Source organism: Leopardus geoffroyi, chromosome E1, assembly GCF_018350155.1.
Source record: "Leopardus geoffroyi isolate Oge1 chromosome E1, O.geoffroyi_Oge1_pat1.0, whole genome shotgun sequence".
In the NCBI taxonomy this organism is placed as follows: domain Eukaryota; kingdom Metazoa; phylum Chordata; class Mammalia; order Carnivora; family Felidae; genus Leopardus; species Leopardus geoffroyi.
Window position 1 is genome coordinate 54,031,328 of NC_059330.1, and position 18,573 is coordinate 54,049,900.

Here is an 18,573-nt window from a genome sequence, read left to right on the forward strand (position 1 = left end):
TAAAACAAGCAAAAAAAAAAAAAAAAAAAAAGACTGCCACAATGAGATATACATTTGGGGGAAAGAAAGATCTCTACTAGGCAGAGAGGGATTACTAAGGGCACAAGGAAACTTTGGGTGGTGATACGTATGTCCGTTATCTTGATTTTTGTGGTGATTTTACAAGTTACACATGTGTCAAAATGATTAATTTATACTCTTTTTTTTTTTTTTTTCAACGTTTATTTTTGGGACAGAGAGAGACAGAGCATGAACGGGGGAGGGGCAGAGAGAGAGGGAGACACAGAATCGGAAACAGGCTCCAGGCTCTGAGCCATCAGCCCAGAGCCCGACGTGGGGCTCGAACTCCCGGACCGCGAGATCGTGACCTGGCTGAAGTCGGACGCTTAACCGACTGCGCCACCCAGGCGCCCCTATACTCTTTTCTTTTTTAAGAGAGAGCACACTGGGGAGGGGCAGAAGGAGACGGAGAGAATCTTTTCTTTCAATGTTTATTTTCAGAGAGACAGAGGAAGTGAGGGAGGGGCAGAGAGAAACACACACAGATTCCGAAGCAGGCTCCCGGCTCTGAGTTGTCAGCACAGAGCCTGATGCGGGGCTCGAACTTGTGACCCGCGAGATCACGTCCTGATCTGAAGTCGGATGCTTAACCAACTGAGCCACCCACTCCTGGAAGAGAGAGAATCTTAAGCAGGCTCCACACCCAGCATGGAGCCCAACTTGAGGCTCGGTCTCATGAGCATGAGATCAAGAGTCGGTGGCTTAACCAACTAAGCCACCCAGGCGCCCCAAGTTATACTCCTTAAATAGGTACAACTTATTACGGCAAAGCAAAAACAAAGCCTCCAGGATTCCCCAAGGAAGATGGGGGCTCCTCCCACCCCACAAGACCTAGGCTTCAAGGTCACCTCCTCTGGGGCAGCATTCTCAGGTCTCCCCGCCAGACGCCCAATCACCCGATTCCACCTGCACTTAGCCCCTGGCACACTGTCCTGTATTAGCGGCCACGTGCTTCATGCCCTCTTTTGCCCGTGAACAGTTTGAGAGCAGGGACCTGACTTGGCCTTTGCTGGATCCCAGGCACTGTGCCTGGGGCACCGTAGGTGCTTAGAAAATGCTTGATGAGCCAACAGAGGTTCGAGGCTTTTGTCATCCATCCACGCACCGGGTTACTTTGAGCTTCTAGCAAAAGCTGCTTCAGCCAGTGATGACTTCACGGCCCGCCCTTCCTCCCCCAGGGAGGAGGCCTTTGGGCTGGCTTTTTGCTTTCTTTACGGACGGGCATTGAGAGCGAGAGCTTCTGGTGGTGAGGAAGTTAGAAGGGAAGGAGCGGTGGTCTGCCCCTCTCGCACACAAGGCCTGCAGCGGGCTCAGGGAGGTCCTCCGCCTCCACGGGAGGGGCTCAGCACAGCCACCACCATGGCAACCGGACTTCTCCAACCTCTAGGCTGGACCTCCTCCAAGTGCGGCCCCTGGACCACCGGCATCACCTGGCAGCTGGTCAGAAATGCCAGCCCCTGGCCCCCACCCCAGAAGCTCTGGGGGTGGAGCCTGGGAATGTGCATTCGGGCAAGCCCTGCACGGGAACTGAATGCAGGCTCCGATGTGAGCCCCGCTGCTCCGGCCCACCCTCTCACCTCCATCACAAGGCAGGCTACACCAGAGCTCCAAGAATGTGCTCCTGGGGCCCCAGATGTGAGGGTACCCCTTACTCCTTTGGCCTTCCCTCGATCCTCGGGTGCCCCGAGGCCCGGCCCTAAATGCGGCCGCCGCCTTCCCCCATCTGCGTGCCCGCGTCTCAGAGGCACGTCTTTGCTTCAGCTCTGACACCGAGCCTGGGCTCAGAGGATTGGGGCCCTGAGCTCTTCCCTGGCAGAGGTACAAGAGTAGCTAGAGTTGGGGGCCTACTCCCTGCACCCTGGGGCTGGACATTCCAAGTTCCTGGACAGACAATAAGTCCTAACATTCCAGGCGAGGTGGCAGGCAAGGGGCGCGGACAATGGGTCTTGTGTTTCTCCCCACGCCTTCCTGCGGGTGTGCTCACCCCGGGCTCTGCGGAAGGCTGAGCCATCAAAAGCACAGCGGTCCACTCGGCTGGCCCTGCTTCCCTCTCTCTGCCCAAGGCCCGGGCTGAGGCTGGGGGCCCCCCCGTCACACCCAGCTCACTCCCTGGGGCCGAACAACGTTCCTTTTTCCTGGAGGTCTCTAGCACCTTCTAGGTTCTTCATCCATCAAGGCCTTAGGAGAAAGGGGTTAAATGCCAACGCCTCTCTTCTTCCCACCCGGGCCCTGGCTGCTGTCCTCCTGGGGCAAGGGACAGCAAGCAGTGGACACAGCTCTCCAGCCACCCGGAGCCACAGCCAGAAGCATCTCCCCTCGCCCTGGCTGATTTCTGTTCATTAATGCAATCACATCAACACTGACAGCAGCCTATTTATTACTGCCCCGACGACAACCATTTTTCACCCAGTGATGCACAGCCCCATAATGAGCTTGGGCCAGAGCTAACGAGGAAGTCCTCTCGACCCTCCCTGGCAGCTTCAGGCCTCACGATGGCCTGCCCCCGACCCACCGCCTGCCTGCATTTGCTCTGCCGGGGCAGGGAAAAGGGGTCCCAATGGGAAGGTCAAGGGCCGCTGGGCTGAGCCAGCCAAAGCTGCGTGAGGCCAATAAGCATGCTGTCCATGGGGAGAAGGCTTCAAGGTTGACTGAGCAAGAAGGCCAGAGTGCTGGGCACGGTCTCAGGGCAGCAACACGTCCCCCATTCTAGGTGCCAAGTCCTTGGGCCAGGGCAGCGAGAGATATAAACAGTGATGGAGACAGCTGGCCGCCCGATGGAGCCTGGGAGCTGCATGGATGCTTTCAGCTTCAAGAGAAATCTCGAGGAAGGGACTGACTCGGACTGGGAACACTTAGTGAGTGCTGGCTGGGCCACGGCAGGACACCAACTCCAGTAAGACCCTGCTTTGCCAGGGGATGGCGTCCAGGAACCTCAGCTCTTCTGGAAGGCACCCGCATCTCCACGGGAAAGACCCCTGTGCAGTGGACATAACTTACCACAGAGGCCAACGCCTCTCACTAAGGTGACCCTCCGTGCCCTCACTCAGTGCCCTGCCCCAACAGTGTCGCCGCTGGGCTGGGTGGCTTGCAATGAAAAGGGGGCTCGGGGGACAGCCCAGGGAGAGGCCGGGAGCCAGACCCCTGAATCCTGAATGGTATGGAGCAGACAGCCGGAAGGTGAGGGAGGACCCAGAAAACTCTGACCACCCAAGCGTCAGGATCACCTAGCGAGGGGCTGACAGCCTTACATTCCCACCGCCCATGCCCTTGAAGGTTCCACCACCGCCACGGTGGACGGTTATGCTGGCCCGGGCTTGATTATGTTTGGGGCCCTGCTTCCTCAGGGGGAACTATACGTCTACAAAACATTACAGAAACTTTTAACTATAAATGGCTGAAATATGTCAAGCATCTTGGAATCCTACAGATGATGTGACCCAAGAGATCACTGGATTCAAATTCTTCAAAACCAAGTTTTGACATCTATCCCAGGGGGTCCAGGAAGCCACGGGCAGACATACCACACCTCCTTTAGCAGCATCCGTTGGCTTTAAAATACCCTTTGTGTGTTAAAATAGAATTCAGATAGGCTATGGAATAGAATGCAAATGTTTGTATATTGAAAACAGAACCTATAAAGGAGGAAAAGGTCACGGGGCTAGCAGGCAGCCTCAGGCTCACGGCCAGCTCCCCCGGGGCCTGTGTCTATCCTCCTCCACCACAGAAGTCCATCACCCTACGGCTCGGAAACGCAGTGTTTATGGCCCTCCGTTCCCCAGTGAGGACACGGAGGCCCAAAGGGACCCAGTGAGGACGGGTCTCGGGATGTGAGGCCCGCACGGCATCGCGTCTGTTACCCTCCCCCCTGATGGTACCATTACCCGCAGCACCCTTCTTCAAAGGGTTAAGTTCATTAATTGGGAGCGATAATTTATGTCTAATGCCTCTACCCTTGCTGATGAAGGTTATTATCTAAATTCAAGGAGTTTATAATTAAAGAAATCAGTCACACGCACATTAAAAGATAATTCAGAATCAACAAGGCCAAAGTGCCAAATGAGACATCTAGACCGTCGGCATCCTGAGAGCACAGAGGCATCTGGGGGGATGTGTTCTAGCTGGCACACCTTGGGGGAGAACGAGGGGTGCAGGGTGAGGGAGAGGGGAGGGGGCCGAGGGGTTCCGGGGGGTGGGGCAGCTGAGCACGTGGAGGGCCGTGGCAGGGAAGGGGAGGGGAGGTTGCAGCCACACGGAGGGCCAGACCGTGGGGGGCTTGGCACTGAGACCAAAAGCAGTAGCAAAGCCCCTGGAGTGAAGGCTGACCTGACAGGCCTCAGCGTTTAGATCTTATCACCAAGACCCCGTGGGAGAGCAGATGCGGTCTCAAGGGAGGGGTCTGACTTCCCTTACAGAGAGGACAGGCCACCCCCGGCCGCACCCCGTGCCCCACCCTTTTCACCCAGCCAAGCTGGGGCAAAGTTTGTGGTCAAGCCAAGCAGTACGGTGAGCTGCTCCTGACCAGACCAAAAGCGACAGCCTGGGAAGCAGGTGACCCGTGCTCATCGTCGTTCACCGTCACTTTCTTACACATCGAGTGACCTTAGCAAGTGTCCGAAGTTCAATGCAATCGATGTTAATAATGTGAACACTTTCTGCCCAAACTCCTTCGAAGGTTGGGATGAAGAAAAAAAAAATGAGTTTGGCTGTGAAAGCCACACACAGAAATTTGAGGTTTTATGAAAGGATCCAATAAACACATTCACCTTAAGGCCTGAACAGCTAATAACCCCTTAACATGTGGGTTCTCTGCGGTGTATTTGCATTTTAAGTTGGAGCCAGAGAATGTCTTAACCGAATGAATAAGCCCGTAATAGCATACGTTTAGGTGCCACTGGCTGGTCTGTGAGGGATAAAGGCAGCAGAGGCATTTCAGGACATGACGTGTGTCCAATTGCAGGCCCACAGCTGACCCTGCTTCCCCAACACCCAAATGGTGACAAAAATGACAATGACAAGCACTTATACGGCATTCACTATACACTGACTGCTGTCTGAGAACACAGCAGATCTTATTGAACCGTGTCATGACCCCATGGAGGGGGGTAAGGACTCCTGTTATCCCCGCTTTGCCGATGAAGAAACCGAGGCACAGATGGGCTCTGCAACTGATTCATCCAGGGTTACCCAGACAGTAAATGACAAGCAGGATTTGAACCCAGGGAGTCATCCACATTTCAAGCTCCTCAGAGGCCTGTGCTGTCCCACTGGGACCCTCTGACGGCACATTCATGATTGGCTCTCACGGCCCAGAGCAAGACATGGGGCATCTGTAGCAGATCCATAACTGACTCCCATCATGTGGCGACAACCCAAGCGTCCAGGGGCCCAGCCATATCTCTGACCATCCCTCAGATTCTGAGCCACGCAAGTGCCTCCGTCCCCTGCACCTTTCCAAGACCAGGTGCCCCTTGGCAGCAGGGGCTGGGGTCCCAGGGTCCTGGCTCCAGCAGGCCCTTGAGAGTCCCTCATGGCTACCCCAGAAGCTGAATTCCCTCAATGGGCCACATGATGGCTAATAACGTTTCCTCCCCTTAGGATTATCATATCATCAAAATTTCATCACTGCTCTAGGTCACTAATAGCTTCCTGCAGGGCATCAAACTTTAATTGCCTCTTCCCTGCCCCATTCAGTTTAAAAGACTCTTGTGCGGCTTGGTCACTGGCACCCAGTCATGAGTGCCCCAAGTGACCTTAAGGAGACTCACCAAACATCTCTGGGTCCCCTGGGAGGGGACAGGGGAAAGACAGAGAGGCACAGGGGGGTTCGCATCCTGATCTCTCATATCCTGCCAACCTGAGGCCCAGTGAGGACGCAGCTAGGATAGAGCAGAGCCAGGGGGGATCAGGAGGAGGAGGAGAAGTTCCAAAGGCTATTTTTGTTTTAGTTTACTTATTTATTTTTGAGAGACAGAGAGAGGGGGCAGGGGAGGGGCAGTGAGAGAGGGAGAGAGAGAATCCGTGCTGACAGCACGGAGCCTGACACGGGGCTCGAACTCAGGAACCCTGAGATCATGACCTGAGCTGAAATCAAGAGTCAGACACCTAACCGACTGAGCCACCCAGGTGTCCCTCCCAGGGCTATTTTCTCAAACTCTACCGCGTCCCCTGGGCCAGCCCTGGTCTTCTGCCAGCACAACTGAATGGGTATCTCACCAGCAAATGGTCATCTCTCTCAGGGAAAGTACCAGTGAAGGATGCCATGGAGGCAAGGGCAGCCTGGGGGAATGGGAAGATGACAGGCACTGGGGTCACAGAGCCCTAGGTTCAAATCCTGACTTCCTAGCTACACAGTACTGGGGAGTTAATCTCTGTGAGCCTCAGTTTACCCGCATGATGGAGTCAAGGGAGGGCAGAGGTAACGGTGACACTTCCCCTAACGCTGTCTAATACCTAGAACTGCACACCAAATATGACTGTGCCTCCTCCCTGGTGATCTTAGGACGGGGAGAAAAGACCAGAGCGTTCAAAACTGGGGGAGAAACACAAGCCGAAAAAGAAGATGCGGGCAGAGATGCCCAGGGGGAAATCCGAGAACTCCGTGCCACCTGAGATCCCATCTCGAGACCATGTGGAAGGGCCAACGCAGAGGCACAGCTGGCTGCGTGAGCCGGCTGAGCCCCTGCCACAGGCCAGGCTCCATGGAGGGCTCCGCTCGCCTCAGGTCCTGCGCTCCCCGCCAGGCTCCTCCCCTGGCACGACCGATGTACGAGAAAAACGGGGATGGGATGTAAGCGACCGAATCCAAAGTGGCCCGGGGGTAGCGCAAAGCGATGGAGCCTGCACCCAGAGGTCGCCCCAATTCCAAGGCAAGGACCGCCCTTCTCAACAGCTCAAGGAAAAAAAACCCAAACCGGGGAAGTAATCGCACCAGACTGGGGCTAACTTGCCCGGATGACCCCGGCAGGAGTAAAGTAATTCTGTATGCAGTGCACTTCTGGAGACCACAGAATCCTCTCTGCGGTTACGGAGGAACACTGGAAATCACCAGCGCGCCTCTCTTTTCCCAGCACGAGGAAGGAAGCCTGCGCTTCCCACCCCCTTGCCACTGGGCGGGACCATGTGATCAGTTCCGGCCAATGGGCTGCAAGGTGAAGCGAGCTGGGCTATAGCATTTAATTGCGGATGCCACGACTTCTTCTCTCTTATGTATTTCAAAGGGAGCCTCCAAAGCACGGATGGGCCTTACTCCCCAAACCCCCTAGGTGTCCTCCCAATTTCATACAGGTGCAGTTCAGCCAGTAGGCACTCAAGAAGAACCCAGGGGTCACGCAATCCAGAGGCCGGACTGCCAGAAGCAGCTGTAGGGCCAGAGGCAGGAAGAGCTGGGAGTGAAGGTGAGAGAGTCTGAGCAGGGGTTCTGGGCTCAACAGCAACACTACCCCATTCTGCGTAAGCCTGGGCCGGAATCTCTGGAGGACAGGGCTCCCATCCTTGGGGTGATTGGCTCAGCGTAACGAGGGCTTCACGGCAGGTGGCTTATGTGATGTACCGAGGAGCCCATCAGAGTGGGTGCCTGGTCAGAGAGGAAGAGGGAGAAGGAGGGACAGGCTGATGACAAAAGATTCCTTAGCTAAGGGTTCATTCATTCATTCATTCATTCATTCTTCATTCACTCATTCATATTCCTCGACCTCATTCTCCACGGTAGGCACTGCCCGAAGTGACCAGGGATACAGCAGTGGATAAAAATAAAGCTCCCGCCCCTACGAGAGGCCAACACTAAATAAATAGACAAGTCAATATATGCCAGGTGAAGCTGAGTGCCATGGAGAAGGTAAAGCAGGGGAAGAAGTTCGTTCTTGGAGGTGACATGTTTTCAGGGGCTTAGGGACAGATGAGGGACATTAGGGGAAAGTCTTGAAGGAAACAAGGAGTCAGCCTTGCAGACATCTGGGAGGACTGGGCATGACCGCAGGGACAGCAGGACCTTCAGATGCCAGGTGGGGGTCCAGAGACAGACTGGGCAGTTCCAGGAACAGGGAGGTGGTCAGTGCGGTGGGCAGAGTGGGTGGAGATGTTGGAGAGGAGGCAGGAGGCAGGAGGTGTGGGCTGTGACATCCTCCCAGCCTTGTGGCCAGTGCGTTATAAGCACTTATCAGTTACTCAGAGCAGTTTACGGTGATTAGGATCATCTCATTTAACACCCAAAAACAAAAAAACAAACAAAAAACCCCCCTACGAGGCAGCCATAGTGATCTTTAACATTTACAGATGAGAAGAGTCTCAGCTCTGGGCCATTCAGTGGTGCAGGTAGAGGCCGGGAGCCCTGCACCATGTCGGTGCCCAAACCTGGAGAGGGGCCTCCGCAGGGCTCCCTGGGCTCAGGGAAGGGCTTTCTGGACCAGACACCTGGCTGGGGAGACCGATGAGACCAGCTGTGCAACCCACCCCCACCCCCCACATCAGGACCCTGAGCAGCCCCGGGTGGCCCCTTGCTGGACACTGACACTGCTCCCTGGCCCTGCCCTCTGCCCAGCGTGTGGACAGCAGAGGGGGCAGCCACGAGGAGCACCAGGATGTCTCAACATCCGGTTTGTTTTCTTTTCCATTACAGGCAGTGAGGCTGCTGCCGGCAGTCACTCCTGGCCCATTTGTTGCTATTGGCATCCCAAAGCCCTGAATTATGATGACTAATTCCCACCGCTTTAGGCAGCTCGAGGTCCGTCTGTGGCAGTGTGCTCCAGGGGGAGCCAGGGTGGAAAAGCCACAGGCAGCACTGTAACACCCAACATCAATTCCAGCTCAGTCTCCTGACTCCCCGAGGCGCGAGGAGTCAGAAGGATCGGGGAGGAGGTGTTCCAGCCAATCAGATGACTTCTTCAACCACAGCCAAATCCCAGGATAACCAGCCACGGGGACACGGTCTTACAACCTGCTTGTTTCGTAAGACAGTGAGTCCCCCATCACCAGGGGTATACAAGCAGACACCACATGGCCACTTGTCCCAGGCTTATGGGCAAAGAACAACGCTGGATGGCTTTTCGTTTCTTTCAAGTCCAGCGTCCTTTCATTCTAGTCCTCAGGACAGACAACAAGTTCATTCTCCCTTACCGCTTAACTTACAGCCCAACTGTGTCCTGTGGTACAAAGTCAAATGCATACCAATATGCAGTTTAACACATCATTGTAAAGTCGGCCGTTCAGGCACTGTTTAAACAGAGAACTGCTGTAAAGGATTTGGCCTCTTTCCCAGCCGCCCTTCCCTGATGGAACCAGGTTCCTGGCCCCTACTCTGGCCTTCCAGTAGAGGACATAAGGGAGAGAGCGGTCGATAACTATTTGCCGAACACACGCACGAAAGGAAGGGTTTCTGAGGCAGGTGTCGGGCTGCCAGCATGATTCAGCCTCTGGGTAGGGGTCCCGAGCTGCTCTTCCCACGCAGGGGCGAAACCCTGCAGCCAGTAGAAACACCAAACTGTGTCACCCATCTGGCCACAGTCAGAATGTTCCAGACTCCCCAGCTGAAGCTAAGGGGCGCACGGGGCAAGGGAGACAGGGATGCAGGGCAGAGAGCCGCCTCTCTGGCCCTGGGAGAAGAGCATGAAGGGAAGCGGGGACGCCCCTGGCCCACTCCTGTGTGGGGCTTTGACACGCACCAGCTGAGCCCCAGGCAAGCAAGACACTCGGCCTTGTGGTAATTAGCAAGAGGCCCTGATCAATAAGTTATTTTTTGCTGTCAGTAATTAATAATTACAGCTTAGCCACACCATGTAATTAAACTTTCATCCCGCTCCCTTGCGTGCTGTTTGCCTTTTATTGTGATTAGCTCCTAGCACTAAACTTTCTCCCCTTGGAGCCTTCAAGAGCCTCCGAGGCTGGGCCTGCCAACACTCATACAGGGGTCTGTGCTGCCTGCTTCCCTCAGCTCACAGCCCCTTTTGTCCCTCCCCCAGGCGCCGCGCTCTCCTAAGAACCTTCTGGACCGGCTGGCTGGGCTGCTACTGCCCTCCTTCCGGCCCCTCGGCCTCCTCAGGATGTGCGCCAACAATAATTTTCGTGGCACCCGCAAAATCTCTCGAGAAGCTGGCGACAATGCACACGTCCAGGCTCCCCCGGGCATCTGGAGTCAGAGTACGTGGGTGTGGAGCCCAACACGGCCGCAGGGCCACTCACAGCCGACGATGGGGCCACAGAAGCCGGAAGTACAAGAAGCATCTTGGAGGAAGGAAAGGCATTCATGGTGTTTTTGGTGGGTGGCCAGGGCTACTCCTCATGGTCCTCTGGCTGGTAACGTAAAAACCATCATCATCCTCGCAACAATTACCCTTTATCGAGCACCTCCTAAGTGCCAGGCACCTGCTGAGAGCTCCCCCAAATACCTCGAATCCCTCTTTCTACAACATCACTGCACTTAGTTGAGGAAAAGCATACGAACTGGCTTGACATTGACGTTCGGGGGAAATGGTCGAATGGCTTTCAGTATAAGCGGGTGATGTGGCCCAGGTCCGGCAGCCGAAAAACACCAACGTAAGTCTAGATAAAATCCAGCGGCGGCCAGCGTGAGAGGTACACGGCCTGGTCCCTCATTCTGTCATGACTGGAGAACAGGGCTGAAGGGGCTCAGAAGCCATAGACAGTGGCGTGGCTTCAAGTACCCCAAAGGGTGAAGGGCATGGCCTCAAACTCAAAAGAGAAGCTAAGGAGAAACGCCACTCTCTAATCCCAAAGCAGACAGGAAAGGACCCCGCAGCCCCGTGGCCTGCCCCTGCCCGCCCCCCCCCCCAACCCCGGGCCCCTACATACAACACAGCACTGCCCCCAAGTCAGGCCGACACCAAGTTCCCACAATCCTTTGCACAGTTTGTCTCCCGCCAGGAGACAAATGGGGAGTACCCATGGACTCTGGAAAACACTCTCTCAGAGCCAGAGAACACAAAGGGAGCAGCAGGGGACCCAGGCAGCCTCACTCAAAAAGGCAGCAAACAAGAGAACCAGAGAGAGGGGGAATCAATCAGAGACCTTCAGCGATTCTGACAGGGCAAGCCCCTTAGCAGGAGGACAGAGACAGGAGGTGGCCCGGCCTTAACTTCCACTGGACCAGGGGATCTTGGCCTCAGGTGGATGGGACAGTGTTGGCTGGGACATAAAGACGCTTGATGACCCAGAAGGAAGGGCCTTCAGGTGCCCTGGGGACTCCTGATGGGCCTGGGCCTGGGCCTGGATGGGTGGGAACTCGGGAGCCCACCTGCCACACAGAAATCATGCCACTGTGGGAGTCCAGACAGCAATGAAGTCAGATGCCTCCAGATGGGGGCTGACACCCCCAGAGCCCTCCCAGTCTCCTGGCTTTCAAGCTAGTTGACCCACGGGCATCTCAGAGCAGACCTGTGAGGTGCCCCCGGGCAAGCTACACCCTGTCCCGATTCTGCCAGCCTCGAGGTCCTCCTGGAACCCTTAAAAGAAAGGCCCTGCCCTAGCAAACCCACTCCAGCTGCCGATGGTCCTGGTTCCAGGGATAGAAGGGCCCAGAACACACCTGGTCCCTGACTCTGCCCCCAGAACACCCAGCGGCAACTCATTTAACGCCCCCTGGACCTCAGTTTTCCTCTCTGTTAAATGGTTGCTAGAGTAAGCCGACCTCTAAGGTCCCTGCCTGCTGGAAGATTTTATGATGATCGTAAAACTAATAATAACTTTTATTACCTTACATTTACAGGGCCCCTTACAAAATTTCTAAGTGCTTTAACGTAAATTACCTTGTAAAATCCTCCCCTCAACCCTGTGAGTGAGAGCTGATTATTCTCATCTCTTTGATCCGGGCTCCCTGAACTGCCTGACGCTGGGCGCAGTGGGGTCCCTTCACCCACCCCGCTAGACGACCCCAGGGCTGGGGTGGGGCCCTTCTGAGAAGCAGCCTCCATATGTCGGCGCCCCCGGGTGGGTCCAGGCACCCTCCCGAGCCTGGAAGAGGGAAGCCAGGCCCCGCGAGTCCTGAAGCTCAGCCCAGGCTTCGTCTCCTTCCGCCCCCAGCAGGCGCCGCTCGGACACCGCTGGCACCACTGTCTGGATCCGCGAACCCCAAAGGCAAGGAAGCACCGGTGCGGCCGCCCTCCCCCGCTGGGACCTGCCCAAGGGCTGGGGGGCGGAGGGGGGGATGTCTGGGCATCTGCCCTCTGGAGGGGGGCAGCCCGGATCACGCCTCCTCATCTCTCCTAACGCTCCCACCCCAAAGCAGCTCTTCTCCACCGCGAGGCTGCTCCATCCAGGCAGCTACAGGTCAGAGACAGGAGCGGCCGGTGGAGCGGGAGGGACAGGCAGGAGGCTGCGTGTGTCTGGGGGTGGGAGGGGAGACGCCCCAGACCCTCCCCGGGCACCACCCCCCGTTGGGTCCGGGCCGCACGCGCGACATCGGCTCCAGGCCCGCCCCGCCGAGCACCCCCGGCCCCAGCGGCGGCCCCAGCCGGGCGCGGGCTCCCGTATGTGGCCAGGCCCGGCAACTGCCCTCCCGGGGCCACCAACCCGGCTCCCGGCGCCCGACTCGGGCTCCCGCCCGCCGCCCTCCCGCCCGGCTCCCTCGCCGCGGGGCGGCCAGCGCGTGCCCGGCGGGGCCCTTCCCGCGGACGCCGAGCGGGGACCCGGAGCCCGGCCTGAGGAGCTCGGGAGAGGCGGGTGCCGCGGCCGGCACCGAACCGTGCGCCCCTCCCACGCCGGCCCGAGGGCACCCGAGGTGGGCGGGGGTCGCTACCCCTCGCCTCACCCCGGACGACGCCTCCCAACACGGACCCCCCATCTTCCCTCCTCTGGAAGCCACAAGTCTCAGAAAGACGGCCCCACCCCCGAAAGAGAGCCCCCAAAACTCGAGGAGGGGATCCTGAAACTCCCTGGAGAGGGCTCTGCCCAGACTAAGCCCGGTGTCCAGGAGGCCCCCGAGAGGCCAGCGAGTCCCCGCCACCCTCCCCCTCCTCCAGCACCCTCCCCAACCCCACGTGGGGGTGGCCCTCCGTACCTTGGGCTCCGGTCGCGCGGATCCGGTGAAGGGCCAGCAGAGTCCAGACCAGCAGCCCCCACATGATGACCAGCCTCGGGTGGGGGGTCCTCCGCACTGTTTTATAATCCTGGGTGGGGGCCTGGGACCCCGCGGCTTCGTCCGGGGAGACTGTCCACGCGGCCCCGGCCCGGGGCTGGTAGATGCCCGGGAGGGGCAGCGCTGGCGACCCCTTCCTTCTCGCCTGCTGTCCAAGTCCGAACCCGGAGGCGCGCCCGGAAGGCGAGGGGCGAGCAAAGAGAAAGGGGAAAAGCCCGCTCTCGGATTCGGGGCTGCTCCCTCCTCTAGCGCCCCAACTCCGACTTCTCCCAGGCGGGGCGGCCTCCGCGATGCCGCCGGGTCGCGGGCCGGGCTCCGGAATGAACCGGCAACTTCAGGAAACTTCCTCCCGTGGCCACGTTGCCCGCCCCCCGCCCCCTCCCCGCCCCCTGGTTGGGTTCTCCGGGCGGACGCAGTCACGGCCGTTCCAGGCGCCGGGCCCCCGGGGCCGGGCGGGAGGCGAGCGCGGCGGGAGACGCGGGCGCGGGGCGTCTTTCAGGGGCTCCGGTTTCGGGGGGCGCGGTTAGCATAGCGGTCCGAACCTCCCCGGAGCTGAAGTTTTCTTCTCTCTAACTTTGCAGGCGGCATCTGGCGGGGCCGAGCCGCCCCTCTCGGCTCCACCGCCCTGGCGCCCAATCCGCGGACGCTCGGTCCCTCCCGGCGGCGCCGGGCCCGGGCGCGCCCTCGGCTCCGCGCCCAGCGGGCTAGCAAACTTTGCGGGTCCCGCGGCCCGGCGCGCAGCCCCGCGCGCCCATGTCCGCGCCGGCTGCGGGGCGGCGGGGACGGCTGCTGGGCTCGGCGGCCCGGGCTGTCGCCGGCGCCCGGGCGCGGAGCCTCCTGCCGGCCGGGGACGGAGCCCCGCGGCGCTGCCCTCCGCCGCGCGCTGGCCGGGGCTCTCGGCGAGACGCACGGAGAGCCCGGCGGGCAGCCCCGGCTCCGGGGGCGCGGCGCCTCCTCGGACGCCCGGCGCTCGCCGGCCCGCCCGGGCCCGAGGAGCAGCGGCCGCCGCGCCCGCCCCGGCGCCTCGGCCGCGCCGCCGCCGCTCGCCGCCCGCCTCCGCAGCCGCCGCCGCTCGCCGAGCCCGCCGCCCTCCGCTTCCCGGGCTCGGCGTCCGGAGAGCCGCTCCTGCCTGCGCCGAGCGGGAGCTGCGGGGGCCGCGTGAGCCGGGGACGAGCGCGGCGGAGGCGGAGGCGGAGACGGAGACGCGGAGAGGGGGGCCGAGCGCTACCCCGTGGCCGCGACTGGAGACAGCCTGCGCGCGGGGAGGGGGGTGGCGGCGGCGGCGGCGACGGCCCCGAGCCAGGCCCGGGAGCGAGCCCCGCAGACCCGCGGTCCGTCAGCGCGGCCGCGGGACCCGCCGGAGGGCAGCGAGGACAACCCCGCGCCTGGCGGGGGAGAGGTGCGCACCGAGCCCCTCCCCACCCCTCGGCCGGCTTGTCCTTCCGGCCCCGGCCCCGCACCCCTCTCTCGGAGGCTTCATCGGATTCCCAGTCTCGCCCACAGCCCGGAACCCCCACCACCCTTCCCGTGACAGGGGTGGAGGGTGTGTTGGAAAGAGGGGGTCGGTCAACGGGTTGATTCCAGTTTCCCCTCCCAGGTTAGGCTTTCGAAGAGTCTGGAAACGCTCAGGGCCCAGAGCAAGACAAAAGGGAGGCCCGGGACTTACAGATGGCTGAGAAAGTGAAGTTGGTGCCAAGGCGTATGCATTCTTTGTTCCTTCTTTTCTTTTTCTTGCTTTCGAGCTCTGCAGGCTAAGGGGTAGAACGGAAAATTGGTGAGGGAGCCACAGAGAAGAGGAGTGGCCCAGAGGAGTGGAAGAAGCCAGTTGGGGTTTGCAAGACGGAGTTAAACTTTCCTGGCCCTAGACGGTTTTGCCTCCCTGGACTCCTTTCTCCATTGGGGGTGGGGGGTGGGGGGGGTGGGGAGGGGGAAAGACTGCTTTCACATAAAGACACACATAATAATATTACATATTAAAACATGTTCTTCAATCTAAAAGTTCATTGATTTTGTCTGATTTTAAACGAAATTAAAACATTTTCATGGGCCCCCAGTGAAAGATTGTGCTCCTTGGCATGGAGCTGCTGAGCCTTGGGGTTCCTGCTGGAGACCAAATAGCCCTTGACACCCCCCACTTTTTACCAGGCCACTTTTCTCCTCTCTCCCTAGTGGTCTCTTCTAGCCTAGTGCCTCACTGACGCCTGTCCTTTCTTAGGGCCCTGCACCACCGCAGAGGGCACCCCCTTCTGATTGCTGGGGAGCGGCCACACCCACCGTGAACATTTCATTGCCTTTAGATTCTCATTTCACCTCCGTGGGAAAAGAACCGTGGGCATTTTCTGAAAATGGCCGAGAAGCTGGCCTGCCTTCTTTACAACCCTTCCAATCCCCTAATTCAAACACTTTGTGACTCTTTTCTCTGGGCGACTTGTGCCGCATCCCAGGCTGAAGCCCTTCTGGCTGGCTGACTGGTAAACAAGAGGGCTTCGGGGACAGGGGCCTAAGTACGGCCAACCCTCCTTTCCCTTGGTGGCCATGCCATTTCCGGCTTCTTGGGGATGCCCGGCTGTGGCCTCACGTATCCACACTCTTACCTCCTCAACCTTGGGCTCAGGCCCTTCCCAGAGCGTGGAGCACAGCCCAGGGTGCTGTTACACTCCTCGCTCACAGAGGGGGCCTGAGAGCTGGATTTGCTGGGAACTCCTCCTCAGCCAGCAAAGAGGCAGCAGGAAGGCTTATCTCAGTTCTCAGAGGGTGGGAGCTCACACTGCCACAATTGTCAGAAACCTTGGTGGCTTTGCCCTCTTCCTGTCCAGCCCCAGACTTCCAGCAGCCAGGAGTTGGCCTGCACTGGATGTTCCTGGGGCTCTGAAACAGCATTGCTCTCTGTGAGAAGAGACATAGTTGCATAACCATGCACTTTTTCCTGGGAGTCCACCGCCAAAGGCCAGGGCAGGGCACCACCCAGGGGCTGAGGTGGGGGAGTTTTCCTCTGGGGTTGGAAATCTCAGGCATGGTAGAGAGTAGAGGGCATGGGGGGCATGGGTACCCTATCGGTGGCTGCTCCAGCAAATCTCAAATCTCTGTCTCCAGCCATCTGGGGATGGGGAGGGGACTCAAGGGCTCCGTCTGGCCTCAGCCACACACACACACACACACACACACACACACACACACACACACAGGAAGGGAACTCTCTGATTTTGCTTCTTACTGGAGTTTTGCTGGCCCAGGAGGAGGCTAAGCAGGGAGCCTGCCCCTTTGAGAAGGGCTCGTTACCGGGAAAGCCACTCGAAGACACCATGACCTCATTCTTGCCACCAGCGGTGTAATTAGAGGTCGCAAACCATGCAGTTACAGTGGGTGCCACATCACGAGGGGCTGCTCGGCTTTCCCAGGCTCCACTCTGCTTCCCTCGTTGCAGTCCTGCCCCTTCCAATCTGAGTCTGTGTGCTTGGCTCCCCCTGGAAAACTCGGGACACTTTATAACATATAAACTTCATTTATATCCCGTCTCCCTCCACCACCAAGGCCAGCACTTTGTAGAAGGCTCTGTATCATTAAAAGCCTCTCTGCATACATTTCATTCTGTGAATGGGGGGGGGGGGGGGGGTGGAGAGCACGGCAGCAAAAGTCACACAATTCACTCCAAAACAGAAGGGAAGGCCTGGGTTGCTCTGCTGGCTCCCTTTCAAGTGGATGGTGTGACATCACGATTATTGTATATTTTGTATATTTTTTTCCTATTTTCCATCTCAAACGTAACGACAACTTAACGACAACTTAACGACAACTAGAACAGCATGTTCAAGTGCAGGGTGGGGCCCATCCTCCACCAGCCGGGACCAGGGAGGCAGCGGTGATGCCGGGGAGGGGAGAGGCACCGTGTCCGCCCCCTCCCCATACCTCCCTCCTCCCCCCTCCTCTTCTGTTCCCCGCTTCCCAAGCTGTACTGGGTGCCACCCTCAGCCCAGAAGCCCATCCCTGTGGTTATTTTGCAGGAAGGGTGGGCACCAAGAACAGGGGAAAAGCATCGGACACAGCTCTGCCTGGAAGAAAATGAAAGAGCGGTCAGAGGAGGGGTGCCTGGGTGGCTCAGTCCGTTGGTTGAGCATCTGACTCTTGATTTTGGCTCAGGTCATGCTTTCACAGTTCGTGAGTTCGAGCCCCATGTCCGGCTCTGGACTGATAGCATGGAGCCTGCTTGGGATTCTCTCTCTCTCTGCCCCTCCCCTGCTCTCTCTCTCTCTCTCTCTCAAAATAAGTAAAGAAACTTAAAAAAAAAAAAAAGAGTACACAGAGGAGAGTCTGGTGGGGAAGTGGTCTTTAAATTATGGGGTTTCAGGGCACAAATAGGTCCCATGCCCGTGCCTCCCTCCGTTCCTCACCCTTCCCAGAACCTCATGCCAGGCCAGTCTCAGAGTTGCTGAGGAGGGGCCTGGGCAGGAGCAACCTCCCCACCCCACCCCCGCCCCCACCCTGAGCGGGGACTTTCAGCAGTGCTGGCCCTGTGGTACCTGAGGGGAACGCAGGCTACTAATTGCCTCGAAACACGGCTTCCGGTAAATAATTAATAGCATTCTTTTTTCATTTTGTTCTGTTTTGAAGATGGAGAGAGGGAAGGACTTGAATGGATAGAAGTGGTTTATTAATCTCCATTGGAAAAGAGAGAGGCCCTGTGTCCCCCTCTGAGTCGGCTCGGGCTGCCATACCAAAACCCCGCGTCCTGGGGGCTCGCACAACGGAAATTTATTCCTCGCGGCTCTGGAGGCCGGGAAGTCCAAGATCAAGGTGCTGGCCTATTTGGCTCTCAGTGAAGCCTCTCTTTGATGGCTGGTAGATGGTGAGAGAGAAAGAGAGAGAGAGAGAGACCCGAGCTATCTCTTCCCTTCTTATGAGGACCCTACTCCCATCATAAAGGCACCACCCTTATGGCCTCATCTAAACCCAGTTACTCCCAGTGACCCCATCTCCAATACTGTCACACTTGGAGGGGCGGGTGAAGAGGGCTTCAGCGTGTGAATTCGGACACGATTCAGCCAGCAGTAGCCCCCAATCCAGGCTCCCCTCCCCCCCATCCTCAATTCCCCGTGATAATTTACTTTTATTTCTTTGGGAGGAAGAGCCTAAGAATACAAGACACGCCCAGGGCTGGGCTGGGGGGCAGTCTGCAACTTCAGCTCCTCTGGGCCAAGGTCAGAGCCACCCTGCATTCAGCTCCTGACCTCCCTGGGATCTGGGGTTCCAAATGCCATGCTCCTCCCTACTTGCGCCCACCAGTTCTCCAGGAAAGGAGGAAGGGGGCACAGAGGGATGGGGGCATAAACCCACCAATCCTGGCACAGAAACACGCAGCGGCTTGCTGGTCGGCAGCCAGATGCAAGCTGGAGAGAATAGAGGTTAACAGACCACAGGAGACAGCATTTTTA

The 18,573-nt window shown here is 58.3% G+C and overlaps 2 protein-coding genes across 2 annotated transcripts in view; one reads left to right on the top strand and one right to left on the bottom strand.

The window, feature by feature from the left end:
- SDK2 (sidekick cell adhesion molecule 2) overlaps positions 1-13,786 on the bottom strand; it is a 266,290-nt gene extending 252,504 nt beyond the window's left edge. Inside the window, 1 exon segment of the mRNA XM_045489616.1 lies at positions 13,067-13,786. Coding sequence (XP_045345572.1) covers positions 13,067-13,130 — 64 coding nt within the window. The 5' untranslated portion in view covers positions 13,131-13,786.
- On the top strand, positions 13,774-15,033 carry LOC123604012 (serine/arginine repetitive matrix protein 3-like). Its single transcript, XM_045489617.1, has 2 exons — positions 13,774-14,543; positions 14,742-15,033. Exons 1-2 carry the CDS (start codon positions 13,898-13,900, stop codon positions 14,744-14,746), a joined length of 651 nt encoding a protein of 216 aa, XP_045345573.1. The 5' UTR covers positions 13,774-13,897; the 3' UTR covers positions 14,747-15,033.
- Positions 15,034-18,573: the final 3,540 nt, after the last annotated feature.